The sequence below is a fragment of the Fundulus heteroclitus genome, unplaced genomic scaffold, assembly GCF_011125445.2.
Source record: "Fundulus heteroclitus isolate FHET01 unplaced genomic scaffold, MU-UCD_Fhet_4.1 scaffold_76, whole genome shotgun sequence".
In the NCBI taxonomy this organism is placed as follows: domain Eukaryota; kingdom Metazoa; phylum Chordata; class Actinopteri; order Cyprinodontiformes; family Fundulidae; genus Fundulus; species Fundulus heteroclitus.
Genome location: NW_023397208.1, coordinates 373507 through 398126, shown reverse-complemented (window position 1 = coordinate 398126; position 24620 = coordinate 373507). Strand labels below are relative to the sequence as shown.

At 40.2% G+C, this 24620-nt stretch overlaps 3 protein-coding genes and 1 long non-coding RNA gene across 9 annotated transcripts in view; 1 reads left to right on the top strand and 3 right to left on the bottom strand.

Moving 5' to 3' along the window:
• Positions 1–9960, top strand: part of pak5 (p21 protein (Cdc42/Rac)-activated kinase 5) — a 94819-nt gene extending 84859 nt beyond the window's left edge. For all 6 annotated transcript variants that reach the window (XM_036134174.1, XM_036134172.1, XM_036134173.1 and 3 more), the window contains 5 exons: positions 1253–1386; positions 6195–6321; positions 6737–6862; positions 6948–7082; positions 8678–9960. In XM_036134174.1, the coding sequence (XP_035990067.1) occupies positions 1253–1386; positions 6195–6321; positions 6737–6862; positions 6948–7082; positions 8678–8833 (678 nt within the window). In that variant the 3' untranslated portion in view covers positions 8834–9960. The remainder of the gene's footprint in view (positions 1–1252; positions 1387–6194; positions 6322–6736; positions 6863–6947; positions 7083–8677) is intronic.
• Positions 9961–10409: 449 nt separating this feature from the next.
• LOC118561931 lies at positions 10410–13166 on the bottom strand. The gene is made up of 2 exons (XR_004930379.1): positions 10615–13166; positions 10410–10581 (listed from the first exon to the last, which is right to left on the bottom strand). It is a non-coding gene; the product is annotated as an uncharacterized LOC118561931 (long non-coding RNA).
• A 3227-nt stretch (positions 13167–16393) lies between these two features.
• On the bottom strand, positions 16394–21608 carry lamp5 (lysosomal associated membrane protein family member 5). The gene is made up of 6 exons (XM_012866642.3): positions 21398–21608; positions 20840–21018; positions 20348–20479; positions 19931–20027; positions 19205–19393; positions 16394–17403 (listed from the first exon to the last, which is right to left on the bottom strand). Exons 1-6 carry the CDS (start codon positions 21456–21458, stop codon positions 17228–17230), a joined length of 834 nt encoding a protein of 277 aa, XP_012722096.2. The 5' UTR covers positions 21459–21608; the 3' UTR covers positions 16394–17227.
• A 25-nt stretch (positions 21609–21633) lies between these two features.
• Positions 21634–24620, bottom strand: LOC105929047 (ankyrin repeat domain-containing protein 17). Its single transcript, XM_012866648.3, has one exon. The coding sequence runs from the start codon at positions 24264–24266 to the stop codon at positions 22854–22856; it is 1413 nt and encodes a 470-aa protein (XP_012722102.2). The 5' UTR covers positions 24267–24620; the 3' UTR covers positions 21634–22853.

The following is a 24620-nucleotide window of genomic DNA, read 5'->3' as shown; positions in this document are numbered from 1 at the left end:
GAGGCTGGTTACAAGTATGAGCACAGATTTGAGGCAGTGGGTGTTCCCTTGGGAACCAATTTGTTCATGTAATCCTATTATTTCTGAATGTAATCCTATTAAAGTTAAACCTCCATAAAATGTGCATCAGAAAGGGAAAACCTACATTTTGCGCAACAAATTGCATTGTTTACTTAATAAATTGATAAACCGGTAGATCTTTTTTAGAACATAATGTATTTTCACTTATACAAAGTTAGAACAGTTTAAATTAATCACAATAAATTTGACAGTGATGTTGCTGATTATTGGTTAAATTTATTTGTTGAGTTTATCTGATAGGGACAGATGCACAATTACACAGACAAACTGAGAAAGGAGCAGTCCTAATGCTGCATCATGGTGCTTATTGGTAATTGGTAAGGCCTTGATAGGCTTTAATAAACAGCATATCTAAAATACTACAGTAAACAGAGTAATGGTGAAAGATACTAACACTTTATTCAGATACAGACAAATACAGCAGAGGGACTAAAACATGGTGGCAAAACACACCAAACATTACAGCACAGCCATAGTTTTTTTTTTATTTTATTTTTTTTTAAGTGTTGAATCTGGTCACAGAGTTTAGAATGACAGGGAATGAGATCCAAAGGCCAGCACCTCTCACAGTCACTATCTGAGGCTCATCTGGGGGATCTGCTACAGCCCTTTAGCTTATTTATGCAGTCGCTTTGGTCTGGGTGCAAGTCAATTGGCACATTTGAAAATCTGTTTTAAAAAGCTGCTAAATTTAAAATACTAAACTTGGCTAAAATAGTACAACGATGAAATCTGATTGGAATTTACCGTTGAACTTTTAAGACCTGATTGCAAAGCCTTTCCAGTGGTTTGAGAGTAGCTTGGTGAGTCTGTGACCAGACAACATCTCTATAAGACAGGCGTAATGGAACAACTGACAGGCATTTTCTTCTTATTTTATTGCATTTTGCATTTAGGGTCTTTTTTTAGACATGACTTTTATAATTATACTACATCTGTTTTGGAGTCCTTTAGTGTGGTCTTTATTTATTTTAACATAACTTGTAAACTTGATTCTTTTTTTTCTGTAAAGAGAAACATTTATAAGCAAAATGTTTCTGAGTGTTTTCTGACTACAACCTTGGTGCAAATAAATAATATCTAGTCCAATGCTTCCTTATTTAGCGCAACCAAACCCATGAAGCAATGTTTGAAACGTATTAAAAGCTGTTTCCATCATTCTCTGTTGAAGGTGGTGATCATGAGGGACTACCATCATGAAAATGTTGTGGACATGTACAACAGTTACTTGGTGGGAGATGAGCTGTGGGTGGTCATGGAGTTCCTGGAGGGAGGGGCACTCACTGACATTGTGACTCACACCAGGTAACCAAACACATTTTAAAATACTGGGCATGTCAGTTTGTGTGAATCATTTCACCCAAGGTGTCTTAAACAAGCATTGAAATAGGCGTTTGAATGTTTATTGAGGTGTTCAAAGGAAGCTTGATGACAGATGACAGTTCTAAATGAGTTGAACTATAGGCAGCAAAGAACACTGTTTTACATAAGTTCAACAACTTCAGAGTCCGTAAATATGGAGCAGATATATGATCGCCTATCTAGATGTTGGGAGCAACTTCTATACTGGGGATGCCACAGTATCAAGAGACCCTATAACAGCTTTTGGGTAAAAATTATCCTGAGTTTCTTAAAGTTTCTTAAAATAACCTTAGGAAACAGCATTAGTAATTTATATGCACCTTAGTTGTTGTTTATTAATGTTATTATTATTATTATTATTATTATTATTATTATTATTAGTAGTAGTAGTAGTAGTAGTAGTAGTAGTAGTAGTAGTAGTAGTAGTAGTGGTAGTAGATTATTGATATTTTACTGCTATAATTATTATAGAAGTAGTTGCGTATCAACTTTCACACCAACATACATGATTTAGATTTAAAGTAATCTTTTTATTTAAACAGTAATTTTCTTTTGACTGGAAGTAATATTAACATATATCATGCAAAAAATAGCAAATGACCCAGCCAGAATCCTGACTTCAATCTGACTGAGAACCTGTCTGGGCAGCTAGAGATTAGGGGGATGGTTTGGAGCTCATCACCAAAACAAATTTTTCTAAATACCAGTGGAAACATGCAAAAGGTCTGGTCAGCAATTACGAGAAGGGTTTGCTTGTAATGCTAATAAGGAATTTTCCATCAATCAACACTCCTTTTATCTTTTTTCAATTCAATTCAATTCAATTTAATTTTATTTATATAGCACCCATTCATGAAACATGTCATCTCAAGGCACTTTACAAAGTCAAAATCAATCATATTATACAGATTGGTCAAAAATGTCCTATATAAGGGAACCAGTTGATTGCTTCAAAGTCCCGACAAGCAGCTATATTGCCTGACTGATTTCCTACCAGAAATAAACTTTTTGGCTGAATGAAAACCATTTCTCATCCAAATCAGTATGACCAACTTAGAACTCAAGTGTGTAAATATTTATCTCTAGAATGGGACTGTGCAAATATGAATGAAGGTTATATAAATAAACAAGGAAATATAGGACTTTATATGTATGCTGCCCTATCCTGTATAAGCAGATCTTCAGTAGCGAAGTCGATGGTCCTAGATATCTAAGACCTCAGAAATTAAGCTAAAGTAAAAAAAAAATTCTGCATTAATTGTTCAGCATTTAATTTTCAACAAAGGTTTTGATTCTAGCTTCGTTTTAAATGGTAATAATAACCGCTGGAGATTTTCGTCAATATCCATAATCTTTTTATCCCTATTTTTTCACATCCCATGAAAATGTCGAAGAACAATATAGCTGAACTTATAGAGAGGAAAAAATAACTATAGAATAAATGACTGGTTTAATCTGAGCCAAACCAAAGAAACCTGGAAAAGTTCCTCCAATTTGTTGAAAGAACAAATGCAATCCAGAACCGATTCACCGAACAGTTAAAGATAATTTTCTTTTTACTCGCCAACTTTCTAAATAGTGTCATTGTAGTGTAGTTGTGTGTCCAAGGGGCCTTTCTCATTGTTTTAGGCTTACTTTGTGCTTGGTGTATAATTACAGTTATTTGCGTTGAGTGTCAGCATTAACGCCGCGCGTTGTCGGCTGCTAATAACACGCTTTGTTGGGGCCCAGCGCCGCTGCTGCCGTGAAGGACTTTGAGCGGTCTCCCACGCAGATGTTTGCCTGTTTGTGTGTTGTGTGCGAGCGTGTAAGGGGGAAAGTTTAAGCACGCATGAATGCTTTTGGAAATACTGACAGGGAGCTCAGTAAACAGAATGTAATTGGACACAGATTACCTCACCCACTCTGAGCTTTGTTACATTTTTGGAGTTTTTATTTATTTATTTATTTATTTTTAAAAATGTCCAGAACTAAACTTAACAAATGTGAGAAATTCGATCAATTTGCTTAAATGCCCTTGTTAGATTTTAAGTCCTGATTGAAGTACTGAATGATTCGGCTTCATGGAGTCTGATGGAAACTACAAGTGTGAATTAATATATTACTGCAGTTGTGTATTTTTCCTTCTTGATAATTATGGCCTGGTTAGTCCAGGTGAAGTCTTTACAGAAATATTTCTGTAAAGCTTTTTGTTGCTTTTTCAATGGCTACATATCTCCCATTGTGCTCTCATCAGCCTCCTCTGCTCTTGGAAGTCGGCACACACTCTTAAGTGGCACACACACACACACACACACACACACACACACACACACACACACACACACACACACACACACACACACACACACACACACACACACACACACAACCAGTGTCACAATTAAATATTATTGTACAGATTTCAATTAGAGTTTAAGTCATTCAATGAGTGTTTAAATTATTATCTTTTTCATTATAATATCCCGAGTGCATTATTCTCCTCCCCTTGATAACCTTTCCCGGGCTCATTAAAGTTGTTTTTACATCGCCAAACAATTTCCTGTTTTAGTGAACATGTTTTTCCATTATTCACATAGGTGTGTGCGCTAAAAAGGTTGAGTATGAGTGAGGTATGAGGAGATTGCAGAGGTGATTTGTTTTTGTGTACTCCTCTCAATCCTCTCTAACCAGATGTTTTGTGTTGGGTTTTTTTGGTGTATTTGCTAAAAGCTCATTAAACTCCCGTGATTGGAAAAGCATACATGTGTGACCAAAATAAAATAATAGAAAAATTAAGAAGAAAGAAATCTGCTCCAATCTGGACTGTGAAATGTGTGTCTGATTAATGCGTTTGTGTGTGTTTTAGCCTGAGGCCTGTTTGTCACGATGCAACTTTTTTTTTTTTTTTTTTTTTTGTTGAAGTGAATCCCTCTGCAGTCGGATGAGAAGAGTGTGGGTCAAATGCCGGACGTTTCGCTGCATTTTCATGCACAAACATCCAGGTGCAACGTATCTGTGCGTCCCTGCAAAGACATTTCTGCATATGTAAATGAGGAGAGATTAGCGCACATTCACTCAAAAATGCACAGGATGGCCTGGCCAGCTGGGTCTGGATGTTAATGTTCAATGAGGCTGTGTGGGCTCAGTCAGATGAACTACATCGCCCTATCTCTCCATATGGGACCCTCCTGCCTGCCTGCACATCATGGCTGCAGCCGCTGCAGGCTACAGGGGGATATTTAACAAACTGCGTCTCTAAACCACAGCTGAGTGGCCGTTTTGATACACCTTTAAAATTATTAGACTTTCCTGTCTGTAAAACGGAAAAATGTGTTCAATGTCTCAAATTTGTAAACATATTTTATAACTTACTTATTAAAAATACGCCTAAAATAACAGAATGTGGTCTTGAATGTGCTTTTCCAAAAAAAATAAAAAGACTGATTGGGCAACATGAGGTTCTAAAGTTATGCTATGACTTAGTAAAAGTACTAGAGTATCAGAGTATTTAGATAGAGAACTAAGCTAGACGTACAAGGTCAATTTCTTATTTTAATGCAAATCTCAATGCTGTTTTGCAAACTCTGTGCAGAAAGCAGGGATTCAAACCTAGTGGCCTTTTGCTGTAAGGCAACAGTGCTACCAACCGTATCAGGATTGTATACAGTTATGCTCAAAATCTTATTTATCAAGACAAAAATCAAAATGATTCTCACCCCTTACACATTTGGATTAAAATGTATTTTTTTTAACCAAGAAGTTTATTTCAGGAAATTAGATGGGCGACACCTGCTTTTGCTTGTACTGGTATTCCATTTGTAGCTCCAACTCTTTGAGATCGGAAGGCTTCATTGCCATCACCCTCATCTGCAGCTGCTTCCACAGTTTTGCTATCAGATTCAGGCCGGGACTTCGGCCAGGCCACTCCAAAACATTAATAATACTTCCAATCAAAAGACCTTGGTCAGTAAAAATTATACGATTTCTTCTCCGAATCTTCTATGAATAAATTGGGTCCTAACTGCAGTGATTAATAAAGGGAAAACATATAAAATAGTCTGCAAAAGCTGTGAGATTTCTTGGATTATTAAAGGCGGCAAGAACAAGAACAAGAGGTTCATTATGGTCAGGTTTTTTTTTTTTTTTTTTGGTTTTACTTTTAAAAGAAACTCAAGTGCAGAACTCCTAGAAAGGAAACGTGACAACTTCTCATCTTCTGTGCATTAACCACGCCCTCTTCAATTCTCTGACCAATCAGGCAATAGCTGTCAGACAGCACTCAAGAAAATGTCCACCTGGATGATGGGATGAAATGCTCTGCTCTGTGCGGAATGATTTGAGTATAACAAGCTGATACTAGCCGGTTAATTACTCCATCTTTGAGCTCGGGTAGCCAGCCTGCAGTCCGCTACGTATCAGAGATTCTGATAGTAGCTTAGCCAGCTGTAGTGTCAAAACAGCATTGCCTTAATCAGAGCTCTGGGTGGTCCTCTTCTTCTGGGAAATGACTGTTTGTGTTTTTCACAACCGGAAATATTACCATTAAGTGATATTAAGCTAGGGAAGGGTTAAGTGGTAGACATACCCAGGTAATTGGATCTGAGCAGCAATCAGTGGGGGATGGGCGAGCTTTCCTGATCCCTCGGCATCTCAGAAGCATGTCGTTAAAATTTCTTACAGGCGTTACTTTTTAGAACCTCGGAGCAGTTTGACGCTTGGTTATCGACCCGCTCCCTGGGCTGTGTTTGCTTCTGTGCATGTTCCTACAGGATGAACGAGGAGCAGATCGCAACAGTGTGTCTGTCGGTGCTGCGGGCTTTGTCCTACCTGCACACACAGGGCGTCATTCACCGAGACATAAAGAGCGACTCCATTCTGCTGACCAGCGACGGAAGAGTAAGTGCGTTGGATACTGTAGGCCTGTTGTCTTGTTCGTCGTCGTGTTCGTTCACAGTTTTCCTTTGAGTTTGACTTCCAATTGGTTTCCTTGAAGATACTCCAGTCGTTGGTCTTTTTATGACTATAATGCTCTCTCTGACTTTCTTAGTGGGCGCTGTACTTCACATGTATACAGGCAGTGTGAGAAACTCATTCATTCATCAATCCCAACTCGTGCCCCAGTAATTAAATCCTGCATAATGCCTCCTAACTACATGATAAGACATGATTAACTGAGGCATAATTAACTGCTAATAGGAGAGATTAGTGTCTTCTGTGAAAGCTCTTCGTCACATGGGGTCAGGACAACTCTGGTCTAATAAACTTCCCAGTACATGTCCTGATTGCAGATCGGTGTGTGTGTGTTTTGCAGATCAAGCTGTCCGACTTTGGCTTTTGCGCCCAGGTTTCCAAAGAGGTGCCCAAGAGGAAATCTCTTGTGGGCACCCCCTACTGGATGGCACCCGAGGTCATCTCAAGAATACCGTACGGGACTGAGGTGAGAACGTGGAGAACGTCACTGTACGCTCACAGAGGGGGGGTTTTCAGAGGGTTTTATGATACATTTCTCTTTGTGTGTCAAGGTGGACATCTGGTCTTTAGGCATTATGGTGATCGAGATGGTAGACGGAGAACCCCCTTACTTCAACGAGCCCCCTCTGCAGGCCATGAGGAGGATACGAGACAACCTGCCCCCACGGCTAAAGGAATCTCACAAGGTAAGGAAGGTAACAGGGCGAGTGTATTCAAGACAAGATGGGAGGCTAAAGTTAGACAATCTTTTAATGTTCAGCAATAAATTATGGGCATCATTTATATAGAACAAAATGTATATCGTACTTGATATTAACTACTGACAGAATGCATTAATCTTATATAAAAATACTAATGATGTTTATGTAATGTCTATGTAACTTCTAATAAGAGCTGAAGCGATGAAGCATCTAGTATTAAATTATATAAATTATGTTTTCTGCTGTTTCTTGATGTTGAAAAACAAATATGTTTGCTTTTTTTTGAACATAAAAAGATAATTCATTAAAGAATCGTATTATTTCTCATTTATCTCTTCAATGTTATTTCCCTATTTACTTATTCTGTGAAAGCACAGTTTTACTTCAGACTAATCACAGAGACGTTGTGTTAAAGTTGCCTGTTTGACCCAGATTGTGAAATGGTTATAGATTAATCTGGGATAATGAAGTGTCCACCAACTTTTAGTCAAGCTCAGTTCACAGAAACTTTTACTGAAGTAAAGGACTGACAGAAAAGAGACTGGCTGTGACACAATGATGCATAAATATGCTGATTAGCATTAATGCTATCTAGTTACATTTACCACTTCTATTTATTTTTCTCTTCTATTTATATTTTTAAAAATGTCAAGACTTTGGCCTATTAAAGGGGTAACAACTGTGACTGTAGCAAACCTAAAGCAACACTATAAGGATGACAGAATGCAGTTTTGACCCAGTGATACAAAAGTATGCTCATTAGTAGCATTCAGCAATATTTAGCAACATTTAACACTTTTCGTTAGTAGTATAGCAAAAAAAAAAAAGCAACTTTTTTGGCAGCGAGGCTTGTAAAATATGATACTGTGACAGGAGAGCAATATTAATTAGGGTGCACTCAAAACATTTTGGAGGCTTTATCTAAAAAAATCAACAACAAGGAATTAAGATTGCTCAGAACTGTGCATCAAATGGTGACATTTGATTATAAAGTAGTGTATGTTCAGGGGTGTAACGTGACCCAAAAATTTAGAGAAATCACGTGTACTAATGATGGCTGCATCTTGTATCCGCATTTGTAGATATTGGGTTCACAATAGATTTGCTCGATTTAAAATTGTAATCATCTTTGCAATATCAAAACCTTCAATAAAGCAAGTGCAACCATTTGCTTGAATGCATTATTTGCCCTGAGATCAGAGAGCACAGAGAGACTTGTGGAGACTTTGCGTGGATTGTACAGAAAGTAAAGAAAAGTGAGCAAATCATGTCATCATCACAATATTTAGCAGTATTATATTTATGAAATGTTTTCCTAAAATAATCCTGCTCTAGTTGTTAGGTAAAATATCCAGAATAGAACTTCCTCTAAATTTAACGCAGGTCTTATTAACGCACCTTTGGTTTCCTTACTTGTTGAACTCAAACTTTCTGAGCCGAGAGGATCCAAATAGGGATCACCGAATGATTGTATTCTCCTGAGAGGCTTCTAACTTTTGAAAACTGTCATTAGTATATTGCCGTTTATTTTATGATCAATTCAAAAGCTAAGCATGAACACACGTCCGTACGTCCTCCAGGTGTCGACCGTGCTGCGGTCCTTCCTGGACATGATGCTGGTGAGGGAGCCGTCACAGAGAGCCACTGCCCAGGAGCTTATCCAGCACCCGTTCCTCAAGCTGTCCGGACCACCATCCTGCATCGTCCCCCTAATGAGACACTACCGCCATCGTTGACCTCCTGGCCTAAACTTGTCCTCTTCCACTCTAAAAAACACGTGCTTATCCACCCCTTAAGGGTGGCACCGCCCACACCCAGTCAAAACAACCCACTGTGCGGTGGCGCGCCACTAACACCTGTAACCGTAACTTAGATTAGCGTGAGGAATATTTAAGGAGTATGTTTAAAAACACACGCACACAGAAAAGAAGAAAAAAAAAGAAAGCGTGTCCACTGTTTTCAAGAGGAGTCAGAGGAGCTTTTTCGGGCGCTCTGCCGAAACGTGAGCTGGTTTGCAAAGCTGCAGTCTTCTTCCTTCCTAGATTTAGAGTCTTAAGCTGCACATAGACTCATAGTAGCCATCAGCCTTCCCCAGCTTCAGAAGGGTGTGCTGAGTCGCCGGCGAGGCGGAAGGACCCGTGTGACCCCATTGCTCCGAAGCAGAGCAGCGGAGGGCCAAACAATCAGCGTGAGGAGAGAGGCTTCTGACCGTCATCGGTCCATCATTTAGAGGGACAGGCTGCGTCCTCGCAGCTCGGACGCAGACAAGGTCACTCGCGTCTCTCTTTTCGCACTCACGTCAAACGCAAAATTGTATTTTAGAGAAACTTGTAACATTTTTCTGTACAGTTTTGATAATTTGCAGTATTTTATCGTGTCGTAACTCTTGTGATATGAGCAGTATTAAATAGAATTTCTGCAGAGATTTTTTCCTACTGTTTATAATCCAGTTTTTGCTTAAAGATATAAGAGATATTCCAAATAAATCCAGCTAAACTTAACTGTTACTAAAAGTACTTAATATATTTATGGTCTCACATTTGTAGACAGAACTTCCATTAAATGTTTGAAAAAAAAAAAAGGGTAATGTCAGAACTTTCTATGACATTTTGAAGTATTTATTTATTTATTGGAATTGGGGTGGTGTTTTTTTAATTGTAGTGTGGCCTTTTTTTTTTTTTTGCTTTCTTGTTTTGTTGCTCATTTTTGTTCCACATTTCTTAATGAGCGTTAACGTTAACAGTGCTATCAGTTGTTATATCATCCCAGCAATACCCCAAACCTATTTGTATAATCACTAAGCCCTGCTTTTTTATGGTACTATAACACCATGTAGCACAGATGGAGTGGATTTGGCAAAAAAGAAAAAGGGCATTCCTTGCTCTATTTCCTTTTATTATTAGCAGTCTTCATGGGTTTCTTTAAATATTTAGAAGTACCTCCTCAGCACACTGAGAACAGGATGCTGACATCCTGATATCCCAAAAAAAAAAAAAAAAATCTTATTTTGCACTCGCATCATCACAGTCATCTCCCCACCTCGGTCTCTTGCCGTCACTGGAACTCTGCTGCCATTCTCATCTCCAGTCGGACCAGGGCAGCGGCGTAGTCCTCCTCCCTACATCCTCTTTACCCATCCGTCACTGTGATATGTACATATGACTGTGAGCGTGAGTCTGTGTTTGTCCAAGAGCAAAAGAGTTGGAGCGTGTTTATCTCTGTACGGCGTCTGAAAGCGGGAGCCTGCGTGTTGGTCGTGCGTGCGCCGCCAGCTGATTCCTGACACTGGGTCAACATCTGAATGAGTTACACTTATTTGTGGTTTTGGCTTGTACAGTGATATTGCATGTCTATCGGTGAAGCTGGTTCCAATTAAAAACGAAACGCACACAAAAAAAACATCAAGATGTGTTGCATGGATCTTTCTTTCATCGCCTTGTCTGATCTCCTCTCTCTCTCTCTCTCTCTCTCTCTCTCTCTCTCTCTCTCTCTCTCTCTCTCTCTCTCTCTCTCTCACGTCAAGCAGAGATCGGTTTCCTCCAATTTGTGTTCAATCATCATCAGTTTATTTTCTTTTTTTTTTTTTTTTTTTTTAAGTCTTTCATGTCCTATGAATTCAAAATTAGTTCTCATTACAAACAACTCCACCCCAACTTCCCCTTTTAGGAGGGAAGCACAATGACACATCCATGGATCGCTGTTACTATAATATATTGTGTTATTGCTCTTTCTTTCCTATAAGCCAATTCCCAGTGAAACACAGTAATGGAATATTGATTCAGTTCAGACACAGAATGGAGCTTCTTTCTTTCTTTCTCAGAGAGGGAGGCTGGAACCCAGTGAATAAAAACATGGAAAGTTGGGGGACTAAGGTGGCTACAGGCAACCCTTTTAAAATAGTTAAAAACATAATTTAGTGTGTAGGATAAAACTAGATTGGATTATATTGCTGATCATAAACCAATCATCCTTATAACCTCTAAGAAAAATCCTTTTCAGGGAGCCATGAATACTGGACTAAAATGAAATAACGGGAAGAACTCTCTATAGTCCTTGTTAAACCAAACTGATAAAAATCAAAACAAAAATTGACATTTTATACTCAAAAGAAAAACTTGGAAGTCTTTGTAAAGAATTGAAATCCAAATTTGATTGTGTTGTCAGTCACCAAATGCGCCCTCATTGTTGATAGACTAAAACAACACAATACAAGCACAACTAACACCAAATTGAAAGTGCTTCTAACAAATGACTCATTATTATTATAAACAAAATCTGTGCAAAAAACACAAATAATAATACTTAAACCTAAGAATTATCAGGGGCTTATGGACAGTTCAAAGAAATGTACCTAACATTAATCTAAGAACGAGGAGCGAAAAGCAGAGGTCCAGTTAAAGTCAGAACCGCCGGTGTGCTCAGTCAACTTTGCCATCCCCATCCAGCAGCCGTAGCGGAAATGAAAGAGGTTCTTACCTAAGGTCAGACTTGGTGCTTTTTCAAGAACCGGTCCGGGTCCTTGATGATGGTGGTCTTCTCTCAACAGCTGTTCATTGGTCTGAGGCTCGCTCCGGAGCTGGCAGGTGGTGCCAGCCCATCACCTCTGGCACTTGATGTGGATCTTTGGGTAGTCCCCACCCTGGATTATGATGGAACGGTGCTGCAAAGGTTTCTGCAACTTAACATAACCTGCTGGGTTATGCTGAACATGCCTTTGCACTGTTTGGAAAACTTACGACAATTTCAAACAAAATGTACACCAAATATACAAAACATTTGATGTTCACGAACTGATCGTTTGACAAAATTAAACTTAGGGAAATGATACTATAAACAAATTTCCTGGTTTTATGGAAGAACGTTTTGACCAGAGGTGTCTGGTCAGCAGGTAGGGTCAATGGACTAGTCAGGCAGAATTGCAGACTTAGGGTAACCATGCAGACTAGCTATCTATGACAATCTTTTCATTTGGGCATAAAAGAGTCATACACCAATTTATCAATTTAACCACAAATATTAAACAACTGAACCTCTACATTGGATAAAACACAACATTTACATTCCAAACCTGACGGAGATAACAACTGATATTGAATGTTAAGGTTTATTATGGATTAATACTAACATTTTTGAATTTCTAAATTAAACAAAATAAGATTAATAATTGTAATATAAACTCTTTGGGCATTCTCATCTAAGAGCAACTGCCATATATGTAATAACATCCTAGCAAGACCATAGGCTCCTCAGGTATTAATATTTCAAGATGGATTAAAGTTTGCTTTGACTACATCTACAGCTTTATAAGGCCTTCTGAAGTGAGGTGCAAAAAAAATAAATAAAAAATATGTTCGGAAAGTTATGGTATGTTTCACATTACTTTGTCTGAAAATCAGCCTGCACATTATTCCTAATTAAGAGGAGTAAACAATATAAAAACAAACAAACAAGCAATCTGTTGGCCTTTACTGGGAGGAGGAAAACATACTTGTTGGTGGTGTGATATAATTTCATTATCACCCATTTATTTTTAAGTGAGAAGCAAGATTCACCTAATTTTCAAATGCACCTCATTTCTAAATCCATGGTTTGTATAATTCAGACTATATCAACAACTGCTAAATAACCAGACTAGTTATTTGCAAGAATAAGAGGTGGTTGGTTCCCCAAAACCATTATAGGTGAAATGTACCTATTTGTATACAGTGCCTTGGAAAAAGGATTTCCAGACCTTGACCATTTCCACATGTTGCTATCTTACAGCCATAAGGTTCAATGCATTTTATTGGGGTTTTATGTGATAGACCAGCTCAAAGTAGAGCATAGTTGTGAATTGGAAGAATACTGAGACATGGTTTTCAAACATTGTTACAAATAAAAATCTGAAAAGTGTGGCATTTTGTATCTTGCACATTTTTACCCTTAAATAAAATCTAGACCTGCCATCTAGTCCCTTTGTAATTTAGTAATATCATTTTCATAGCCTTTATTTATATGGGTTGTCACTCAGACACAATTTTTAATTTTGAAGAAAGAGCATTTGTAAAAACTCAGAACAACAATACAAGGTTCACAATATATAAAAAACTGAATAATGGAGAAATTATTTAGTATTCACTGTGACTCTGTATTTTAGCAATTCTCATATTGTTGTTTTCCATATGCAATAATTGGAGTCTACCTGTGTATTTTAATGTCAGCTGTTCTTTAAAGTCCTCAGGGGTCTGGTGGAGAACATCAGTGAGCACCACAGTGAGATGAGGGATAAAGATGCAGAGATGTTTACAGTATTAATAAGGTTTAAAACAATATTTAACGTTTTGAAAAATCCCATGTCTATTCTGTTAAGATGGAACAAGGATATTGGTTTATCTGTGAACCCATCAAGACTTGTAGCTAAGGCTACGGGGCAAACAGGGAAACAAACTCCCAAGGGTTGCAAACGACTTGAGACTGAGGGAGAGGTTCACCTTTGAGCAAGACAACAGCCCTAACTGTCCAGCCAGAACTACAATGCAACAGTAGACATCAAAGCAAATACATGCATTAAAATAAACGTCGAAATCCAGACCTAAATCTGTTGGTCTATCTCAAAAAATCTCAATCAAATCATTGAGGTTTGTAGCCGCAAATTGAATGGGTGTTAATACCTGTACAGAGCTCTGTGTATAGTTTATATGTATTTATAAAGATAGAAGTGTTATGTGATAAAAACAAAAACAATTACATAAGTAAACAAACCAATTGTTCACTTTTTAGGCTCGTCACCACTTCATATTCATTTAATAGACAATTTTTGGATCGTGAGCCCACACTCCCAGTAATAAAGATCTCCCGTTTCTCCGGCCCTGTGCAATGAAACGGGAATGGAATGGCATCATGTTAATTAAACAACACCTGGCTTTGAAGTTTGCTGCAGTGAGCGAATTGGACAGAAAACAGCCACTGTTGGCACGTGAACTGTAGCCATAGCCCTTTGTCAAATTCAATATAATATATATGCTCTTTAGCATACTGGGGAATGTCAACATTAACATTGGTGTAGCCTATTTTTCCACAGAACCAGGTCTTAACCACAGGTGAGTTTAATTACACTTTAGAAGTCTGTGGTGGTGGGGATTTTATTATTATTGGATTGGAGAACGTACAAAGAGCATAGATTTTATTGTCCTGTGGTGATTGGATTATAATTGGTTGGGCAAGTGTAGCAGTGCTACTTCATTAAATGCAACCCTCTGCAGTGGGTCTACTGTGGCTTTAAGTGTTGCCATAGCAACCTGATTTATTACTATGTGGGACTTTCAGGTCTTTTCACTTCGGTGTATGCTGTCAGGTTATCTTTTCTAGCTATCCTTACATATCACTTTTTTTTTGCACTAAAAGGCCTGTAGCCTACGCATTTCACAAGAACAGTCATATTTTCATTCACCGACGTGGAAACATTAGATTTCACAACATCTCAAAGGCAGAAGTAAAGGAGACTCCTCGTAGGTCCCGCCATCTGCAGCGTTGGTTAGTGTAGGAAGCCCTCCCGCTTCGAATTTCTGATAATCACACCAGACCTCTTGGACACCACATAAATGCCCAGAGATGTGCAGAGAGTGAGATGTCGTTTAGTTGTTGACATTCTGGGACAGGTAACAAACTTCTCTGCTCTTGTGGGGAATGGTTATGCCTTTAAATGTCTGCAGCATTTCGTCTGAAACTCTAGTCCTCAAAAGGCTGGTTTCCTGCAGCCTTCAGATCCGTCTTTGCTTCGGCACACCTGACTCCCATATTGGCTCATTAGCAGAGCTCTGCAGAGCTTGACTGCACTCTGTTGAGGCAGTGTAGCCATCCGACTGAGGTGTGTAGGGCAAGGGTCACATCTAAAGGTTGCAGGATACCGGCCCTCGAGGATTTAAGGGTTTATACAATGATCATTAACAAGGTTTTGTGTTTTTATCTTAAAGTTTCATAGAAGAACAGGAGCAGAGTGGGCATCTCACATGGAAAAATAGCTATTTCAAAAGTAGCTACTGAGCAGGTGGTGACATACATGTTCTATTTGTTTTCAATGCGACTATCCTCGTCCTATTTTTTTTTTCGAAGACGCTGATTTAGAACAGAAAATCAATACTTCATCCTGGCAGTGTCTTCTGTGTGTATCAGTCACTCGATTCCAGTGAACCTGTTTTATTCATCAGTGGAGTCTTGTCAGCTAGACGTGACAAATGCACCTTAAGGCTCTGATCTGATGACTGGACATTGTCTTTCAGGATTTTCTGCTCGATAAATGAATTAATGGTTTTAATCAATCATGGCAAGTCATCAAAGCAGCCTCCATCCATCAGGCCACCAGCACCGTGCCTGGCTGTCAGTATGATAGCCAAGCATGGTGCCATGCTGTTAGATTTGTGCCAAATGCAACATATTTCACACCTTATAAATATTTCCCTTTTTTGTGCGATAGTCCACAAAGTAGTTTTACAAAAGGATCATGAAGTTGTCTTTGGAAAATGTGAAAGGGGTCTAAATGCTCCTTTGGGTCAGTAGGGTTTTAGCCTTTGAACTCTGCCATGGATGCCCTTTTTGCCCAGTTTTTGTTTTGTTATTGTTGAGTCATAAACAATGACTTCAAATTAGTTAGTGAAGCCTACAGTCCTTTAGATGTTGTTCTGGGTTCTTTTGTCAGTAATTTAGTTTTGTCAGTGACTTCTGGGATGATTCCATGTTTTCTCCGTTTGTAGATGTGGACTCTCACCATGGTCTGCTGCGGTCCCACAACCTTAGAAATTGCTGTGTAACCCCTTTACAGACTGATAGATGTAAATAACCTTGTTTCTGAGATTTGGACACATGGCGTTGCTTTTTACGGTCTTTTAGCATGCATCATGTTGTCAGACTTTCTGTCTAAGAGATTTTCTTTTAATTCCACGGGTCTGGCAGTATGACCTGGTTGGAAAAATTAAAATCAGCTTTCCAAAAAAAGATGTTTAATCACAAGTCGTGCTTTTAAAAAGAGGTGTCATTATTATTTTATACTTTACAAAGGGAAGTATGGTTTTGGATAGCTTGTCTTCCCTATTTCATAATTATTTTAATAATTTTTTGTATTTACACAAGTTAACTTTGTCTGATATTAAGTTATTTGATAGATTATTTGTTAGTGTGACAAAAGGCGAATACAGAAGAAAACTGTAGCGAGCATAACACTTTTTACAATGCTGTATGCAACTGAAATATATTTTTCTACATGATGAGCAACAGTTTGAGTTGAGAGTAGTGTGATAAATGCTATAATGGAAATAATTTGATAAGGATGTATCCAGCAATTTATTTCAAACAGAACAGAATACTGCACATGATTGCATCAGCAGAGATTTATGCATAGACTTTCACTCTAAAAATAATATACACATATTTTCTTTATTAACCTCCCCACATTTTCAGAAATACGTACTCTGGCGTCTTTTTCTCAAGTTTTCAAGATCTTTTGTATCTGACCTTTTTATATTTTTCCTTCTTTGATTCCTTTCTTACATTGGTGCAGAGAACGGGTCTGATGCCAAGGCAAAACTGCACTGTACACGACAAGACGGTCCACTGTCAACACTATGGCTGCATTCTGGATGTATGAGCACAGGAATGAGAACCAAAATAAGGAACAAAGTTTACAAATGCAGATAGAGTCCGATAGCAGCTATTTCAAATGGAGCGAGAACAGGAAAACTGCTGAAGATCAGGAAATTTAGAAATCTCTTGAAAGACAAGTTAGGTCAAACGTCGTGCAAATTATAAACCAGCTTGGGTAAAGTTTGGGGGGGAAAACATTTTCATGATAATTCTATTGTAATTGCGACTACCTATGGCACTGAGCTTAAATCCAGCAGTCATATTAATTCGATTTTAGTGGGTTTACTCTCCACATACACTCATGCTGTGCCCCTAACTGTCCAAATAACTTGTAATTTAATAGTTCAGAAGCTCCTGCGGTCAGTGGAGGCCATTCACATTTTCCAATTAGGGACTCAGTCCAGTGTGGGGGACACGATCCTCCGTGGCATTACAGGCCCAGGACGTTGAGGAGACGAATCTGTCATTAGGAGAGCTTTGGAGAGAGTTGAGGGAGCCGCTGACGCATTACAGGCCTACATGTTCTTGTACATGGAGCGATCTCTGGGGAGCTGTGGCTGATTCGCTGTCAGCTTGAGGTGGAAGTGGTAGATGGTGAGCGTGATGATTATTATTAGGCCAAGAACGAGGCCCAGGATAAGGGGCAGGGTCTCCTCTAGGTGTTCCCGCTGGTCTGTGATGCACTTATAAGCTGCAAAGAAAAAGAAACAACAACTCATGAACAGCACACTGATGCTCTGTAGAAACAATTCCTCCTTAATATCAAATGCTTTAAAAATGTAACCAAATTTGTCTGACTTAGAAGTTATTCGGAGACTTCCAAGTTATTTTAAGACTGTATTGGGTTCCATGTATTATGTTAAACACTGCTCTTAATAAAGGGCTGGCAGTTTAGGGATGCTTTATCTCTCTGCTATATAGTGCCTCGCAAAAATATTCTTTGTGCCTGAACTTTTCTACATTTTATCACGGTACAACCAAACACTTTTATTTAAATTTTAATTTAATTTTTAAAAGACAAAAAAAAACAGTGCATAAGAGTCAAGTGGAAGGAACATGATGCATCATGGTTTTATTTATTTTTCAATTAAAAAGTCTGATGCACATCATCCCTTAATACCTTTGAGGTCAATTATAGCTGTAAAATATTTAGTTGGATGTTTCTCCCAGCTTTGCAAATCTACAGACTGAACTGTTTGTGCATTTTTCTAATGAATCATTGTATTGTAGCACTGACAATACGTTTAAGGGCCGCTGTCCTGCTGAAAATGAAACCTTTTGCAGTCTCTAACAGGTACTCTTCCATAATTACCCTGTATGTAGCTCAATGCTGAGAAAAAGCAGCCCCACATCACGATGCTGCCAGGTGATCATGAATGAACTGTACCACAAAACCGGAAAGGTTCATTCAGGATGAACATGCAGAGTAAGTTTTCCACCAAATATAGCAACTTGGATAGAGGCCAGAACGTTATATTTTTTTGTCTTATCTGATACCTTATAGTACTTTTTCCCACATGTTTGCTGTCTTCCCCATGGCTTGTAGCAAACTATCAACAGGATTTCCAATGGGTGTGTTGATGGAGGAGTGTCTTCTTGCCACTCCCCCATAAAAGCTAGATTTGTGTTGAATACGCAGCATATAGTTGCTGTGTCAGCAGATTCTCCCAGATGAACTGTGGATCTGAGCAGCTCCTCCAGTTACTATTAGCCTTTTGGTTGCTTCTCTGATTAATGCCCTCTTTCCCTGTCTGTCCGTTTACGTGGAGGTGACCAGGTTATGCATTGTTTCTTTGTACCAAACAATTATGCACTACTTTGTGTTAGTCTGTCACATAAAATCCCAATAAAATACATTAAAGTGTGTGGCTGTGGAGTAACAAAAAAAAAAAAAAAAGGGGGGGGGGGTCTGGATGTTTGTAAGACATTGTATAATGCATTTTTTTCCTTTGTGCAGTGTATTTTCAAGCACTGCTTGGTGGTTCAGAGTAAGGAGGACACTTAACCTCTGCTGAGAATAGAGTACAGTATGCATATGTGGTTTAAAGTTGAAAGACTTTCTCCCTGTGGACAGCTGTAATACACACAAGGAGAAAGGCAGTGAAGCTTAGCCCAGTATAGTTTACTGCAGCTGAGGCCACATGATTCTTCCAAGGTGATTGGGCGATGAAATGCACGCAGTGTTCCTATAAAAGCTGCATCCAAGGCACAGATATCATAAAGTCCTAATGACCTCAACCTCTTTCCTTCCAGTCTTCCTCCCGTTGTGCCCATTTTGTCTCTTGTGTCTCCCTAACCCTTTCTCTTTCTCATTTCACCCTACATGCTCTCCATACTGCGGCAATAAGCTTCCTCCCCCAGAGAGTTGGACGCCAGATAGAGATGTACAGCTCACCCCCCAGGATTTCTCATTACCATCCTCATCTGCTGTTTGTCTGCAACATGAGAAAAAAAAGCCGCTTCATGAAACAAGCGTCTTGTGCTGTTCTTACGTTCGCTGAACATGAAGTCTGAGGCGATGTCAAAGGGTTGGATCTGGGCGTCGTACATGGAGATCGTGATGCCCTTCTGGTGGTCGCTCGAGATGAGGGTGACGGTCTGCTGGGACGTGCACACATAGGAGCGCCCAGCTGGAGTCACTAGGGCTGAGAGCTTGTGGGTGCTGGCTGTGTGCTTTCCAGCTATAGTTAAAACGACAGGTGGGACTTGTTAATAAAATGTTTAAAATGTTTGTTTCAACAGGATGTTAAGATTGAAAAAAAGGTGCAATAAATTAATTTCAAGGGCAAAATATGGTTGAATGCATTGTGTGATAGACATGATAAAATTACTCAAATTAAGTTATGAACCAAACTTAGTAAGAAGGTGTCTCTTTCAGATATTTTAATAAAGGCAGTCCTGACAGTATGCTTTATAATAAAAAACTATAATGATAAACAACAAGCTAAATAATACAAATCAATACATGAAAACTGTTGTTAGAAATATTAAGATTTCAGGTTTGATGTTGAAAAGAACTCAAGCGTTTGTATTTTCTTAAACCTTCCAAATGATGTTCAAATAAATGTGTTGAAGAAATTCCCAAATGCTTGCATGAGTGTGTCCTTAACTCCAGCTGATAGATACTGCAGAATAAATGCGACCAGGCTGTGGGCACAGCAGTGGAGCTGGAAGGTTGTAAAAGGAGCTGCTGTGTCGTGCTGCTGAGGGACACTCACGGTTGTACGCGTTAATGAAGTGCGATGTCTCCGAAGTGTCGTAGACAAACTGGATTTTGTTGATCTTCCACACCTCAATATTCTTTTCACGGAACTCCTGGACAAAAACACACAAGAGTCAATACACTTGTGTAGATTTTCAGTCATCCAGAACGTCACAATCTTAGTTGCCTTCTATTCAAAAGCTCATGAAAGCAGAGGTCCAGGTTGGCCTGGTTTCTGTAGGGAGATTTCTCTACAAGATCTAGTCAGAATATTATGAACAAAATGCAGTTTTTATCGCATCGATTTACAAGGACACAAAAATGTAAAATTTTCTTGAGTCTAACAAAAATACAGACTGTAAAACCATGTAATAAAAGGAGAAAGACCCCTAATCAGAGTGTTATGGTGTATTTTCTGTTGCCATTGTTGCACCTTGGAGAAGTAAATGCGGAGGATATAGTTATTGTTCTTCCAGGAGATGTGGATGTCTGACTCAGTGGTCCCACATTTCCCCTCGATGTCTGCTCCACGAGGTAGCATGAAAGATGCCTGCTCTGTGATAAGCTGCAAAAAAAAAAAAAAAAAAAAAAAAAAAAAAAACTACAATAAATAAATGCAGGCTTAAGTCTCAACTTGCACGTTTAATAATCTTTTTGATAATTCACACGGTTTGTTGTTGCAAAGAATAGTCTGTGATCTTAGGAAAAGAGACCTGCTTTTTTTCCCTATTAAGCATTTTATGCAATATTCATACAGTTATTAATATAAATTAAATAAAAAATCAATATGTAACTCGAATATAACGACTTTAAATTGTCAGTGCGTCAGACTTGTTTTGGCGCAGCTTCATTCTAAGAACGTCTTAAACAGCTGTATGCTATAAGCGATAATGAGAATTACAATACAAGCGAGGAGAATCCTTACGTCTATCCCATTAAGCGCGAGCACGTCATATGGCACGAGGAACTTGACGGCGAACTCCACCATCAGGCACGTCGTTCCGTTCTCGCGGACCGCGAAGATGGCTTTGTCCGGGTTGTCAGACAGTCCAGACAGGTTCTCTCCCTCCTGCTCCGCCAGCACCACGGACAGCGCCAGCACACCTGATCATAGCACAAACGCACCCCGTGGAGAAAAGGGCTTGGTCTCTGCCCGGCGATAAATGCTTGGCACACACTCATGCGCACAAGCGGCCCCAAAAACATGCAGAATCGGCACAAAACATAAGTCAACATCTGAGTAGAAACATTGAAGGTGAAATCTGCAGCAGCAGGGGAGCGTCAGGTCACCACCTAGACGTCAGATTGCAGTACTTTAAACTTTAGCAGCGAATAAATAAAAAGCCCACTCGTGGAAATTAAAGAGTACATGCACCTTTTCAGGCACGCATACATGCAGTGGATGCATGCGCGTGCATGTGTCCACTCCGCAGAGAGTAGTCACGACATTCCGGCAGACACGCAAACACGCTCACGCGCTTACCACACACACAAAGCAGCAAAAGTCCAGCGCTCTCCTTGGTGCTGAAATGAAGCCGCCCCATCGCTACCAGCTTTGCCGGCGCTGGGAGAAAAGGGGGGCTGACTGACTGGGCAGTCTGGGCAGAACCCCCGAAAAGAAAAGAGACGCACGAACAGGGAGAGGAGCCAGTGAGAAAGAAAGAGAGGAGTAGGGAGAGAGAGAGAGAGAGAGAGAGAGAGAGAGAGGTGGAGGGAGAGAGAGAGAGAGAGAGAGAGAGAGAGAGAGAGAGAGAGAGAGAGAGAGAGAGGAGGGTTGCCTCGCTTAGCGCTGAGAAGTGACGCTCAGATCATCGTGAATGCAGCAAAAGATGCCTCCAGATTGGATGCGAGATCCGGCCCCAACGAGTTCCATCTGTCCGAGCCGACCTCCTCACTCCTTCAAGGTGGACAGGTGTCAACCCAGGGACGGCTGCAAATGCGAGCTACCTCTACATGTCAGCAACAAATAATGATCATCCTTCACTGAAAGTCAGTAAACTGAACTTATCTTCCGTTATAGGCAGCGGTTGCCGCTACTCCCGCAATGCTGTAGTCTCCATCTCTGCGATAGCAGCTGGAGGTTAAGCTGAAATGATGCATGTCTAGAGGGAAACGCTGACAGCTCCCCTCCTTTCCCTCCCCTCCCCTCCCATCCACCAAAAAACTCCACTCCCTCAAAGTTGCAGCTCGGTATGTTAGAGTGAGAGCTGACACCAGATGGTTAGCGTGGCATCAAGAAACATCAAAACCTCAAAATAGTGTCCTCACTTAAATTACTCCGAATGCAATAGTAGAAAATCATACCGTGTGACTACTGACAGTACACACAAATTAGATCTTGATCTCAGATCTTTACTAGTGTTTCACAAATCCATCAGAGATCGGAAGCAACTCATTTTATAACTATCTGCTTTGATTGGTAAACTGTAGGTCAGACTCTGACAAATCAGGGTTTTTTTTCCTCTAATCATTAAATGCATTGTAACTGAGAAGTTGCATTGTTTTTGTGCATCAACCAACAACCGATAGCATGGACTATGGTGCACTTTTTTAAAAGCATTCTGTTCAAATCAGAGGTTGGCGATACACACTTTTATGTTTAATCTTGATCTTAATATTGTATCTTAATTTTAGTCGGATTCAGATCTCCATCAAGTAACGAGCAGAATATCCGTTATGTATTATACTCTAAATAAAAAAGATAGACTGAATTAAATCAGAACCACTTAGAAAATCCTGATTGGTACATTTCTACCACTGCTCCATAACTAATAGTAGCTATCACTATTCTACATGTAATGAACACACTTTCACTCCATAAATAGACGTGGCGTAGATTTCACATCCCCTCCATTTTTGGATGAACTTAACGCAAAACAGAAATACGCAACGTAATGTTATTTTTTTTTCCTTTTCATTTACACACGGTGCACAGTCGTTTAAGAGTTTGTGTTTCTGAACTGAAAGTCAAACTCGCACTTGACGGAGCTGATACTGTCGATGCTGGGCGTGCTGTCCACCTGCGGATGCCTTGTGTCCTGAGGGAAGGTTTCTGATCGCGGGATGCGGCCTAAGGTTGTCACCGGAATCTGTTCCAGCTCTCCAACGGCCTCTTTGATCTCGGGTGATGTAAATCTGCGAAACAGTTTGTTGGTCAATGCTGAGAACGTTGTTGCAGTTGCGGTAGGACTTGTGGTGGAAAACTGAAGTGGTTCAGTCAAGCCGATCGACTCTTTGCGCCTCCTCGCTGTCCTGGATTTACGCACAGGCGCCAGAGTGCGTTCCGGAGGCGTGGGGCTGAGCATACTGGTTGGCAAACTACATCTTTTCCTATAGTAGCACTCGTTAAATCTCCGCACACGGAACGATTTCTCCCTTTCCCTCTCAGTCTCACATTTCTTGGGAAGAATCGGAGTCAGCAAGATGCCCAGAGTGGATGGCGCACAGGGATGCGACATGTTTCTTTTTGGCTGAGGGGAGAAGAAAATAGATTTTTCAGTGTCACAGCTATTTAGTAGAGGGGGCAAGTAATGAGTAGAGGCGGGTAACTTTTCCTGGGGGTTAATTGGTTTAGAAGCAGGCTGATTGTAAATCCTTGGCACAGTAGTGCGTACTCCAGAGAAGATATCCCGTGGACCCGAGGAGAAGTCATGGTTTTCTCTTTCAAACTCCATCGGTGGCAAACGATTGGGCTTTATTGGTGGCATTGGTTGCAAGGTGCAGTTTTGAGACGTTTCGGCATGGTCACGCATTTGGAGGACTTCAAGTTTGCTTGCTAAACTATTAACTTTTCTTTTAAAGTTGCCTTCATCCGCCTCACGGTTCCTTTTGGAGATACTGGTGAGCGCAGAAATGCACTCCGTGTGACCGAGGAACTTTGCCACTTCAACAGCAGAGTTACCAGCTTTGTTTTGCCTGTCTATCTGCAGACCTAACCTCTTGAAGGCTCTTACCAAAAATTCAACTACCACGGTGTGATCCGCTACGGCCGCGTACATCAACGGGGTGTTCCCCCAGGAGTCCAGGATCTCTGGATCTGCACCGTTCTGTACCAGGATCTTAACCGCGTCCAGGTAGCCCTTCTCACAGGCGTAGCTGAGCGCGGTGCGTCCGTCTTCGTCTTGACAGTTGACACTGGCCCCCCTCTGCAGCAGAAGCTCTATGAACTTACATCGGGTTTGGCCATCGGGCAGCAGAACGGAGGCGATGAGGGGCGTCTGTGCGCCGTCCGCGGGGGAGTCAACGATTTCTCCATCCAGCGCGTCCAGAACAAACCTGGCCAGATGTGCTTTATCCTTGGACATCGCATCCAGGAGGATTTTTGTGCCGCTCTGCTCAGTAGTTCTGAGCATGTCTCTTCAACAAAAAACCAACGTTTACTCAAGAAAACTCATGGTCTGCTTCCGGGGAAAGCGTCCTGACAGACCCACCGGTCCTGTTATATAGGCTTGTGAAAGCGATATTTCCGGGGCCAACTCCGGCATAATGACCAGGCTTTGTTCTGCTTTCTAATGGAAATACCTTGTTTATAATAATAAAGGGCCTCTGCCATGGAGCGGCCGGTGCTTGAGAGAGGATGTGGCATATGAATGTAGTCCGCACTAGCTGAATGAGATGAAGAGACATAAATTTGGTAAGCAAGCAGGAGCGTGTGTTGTCCACTCTCACCGTGTTTGAGTCTGGAGAGATCACATCTCCACGAACTT

What these genes read in the sequence shown, in the direction of transcription:
- lamp5 (XM_012866642.3), bottom strand. Translation starts at nt 21,458, where the DNA reads ATGGGGCGGCTTCATTTCAGCACCAAGGAGAGCGCTGGACTTTTGCTG. An exon ending in TTTGCTGCTTTGTGTGTGTG is followed by an intron (nt 21,019 to 21,397) that starts GTAAGCGCGTGA and finishes TGCTATGATCAG; the next exon opens with GTGTGCTGGCGCTGTCCGTG. An exon ending in TCGCGCTTAATGGGATAGAC is followed by an intron (nt 20,480 to 20,839) that starts GTAAGGATTCTC and finishes TTTTTTTTGCAG; the next exon opens with CTTATCACAGAGCAGGCATC.
- LOC105929047 (XM_012866648.3), bottom strand. Translation starts at nt 24,266, where the DNA reads ATGCTCAGAACTACTGAGCAGAGCGGCACAAAAATCCTCCTGGATGCG.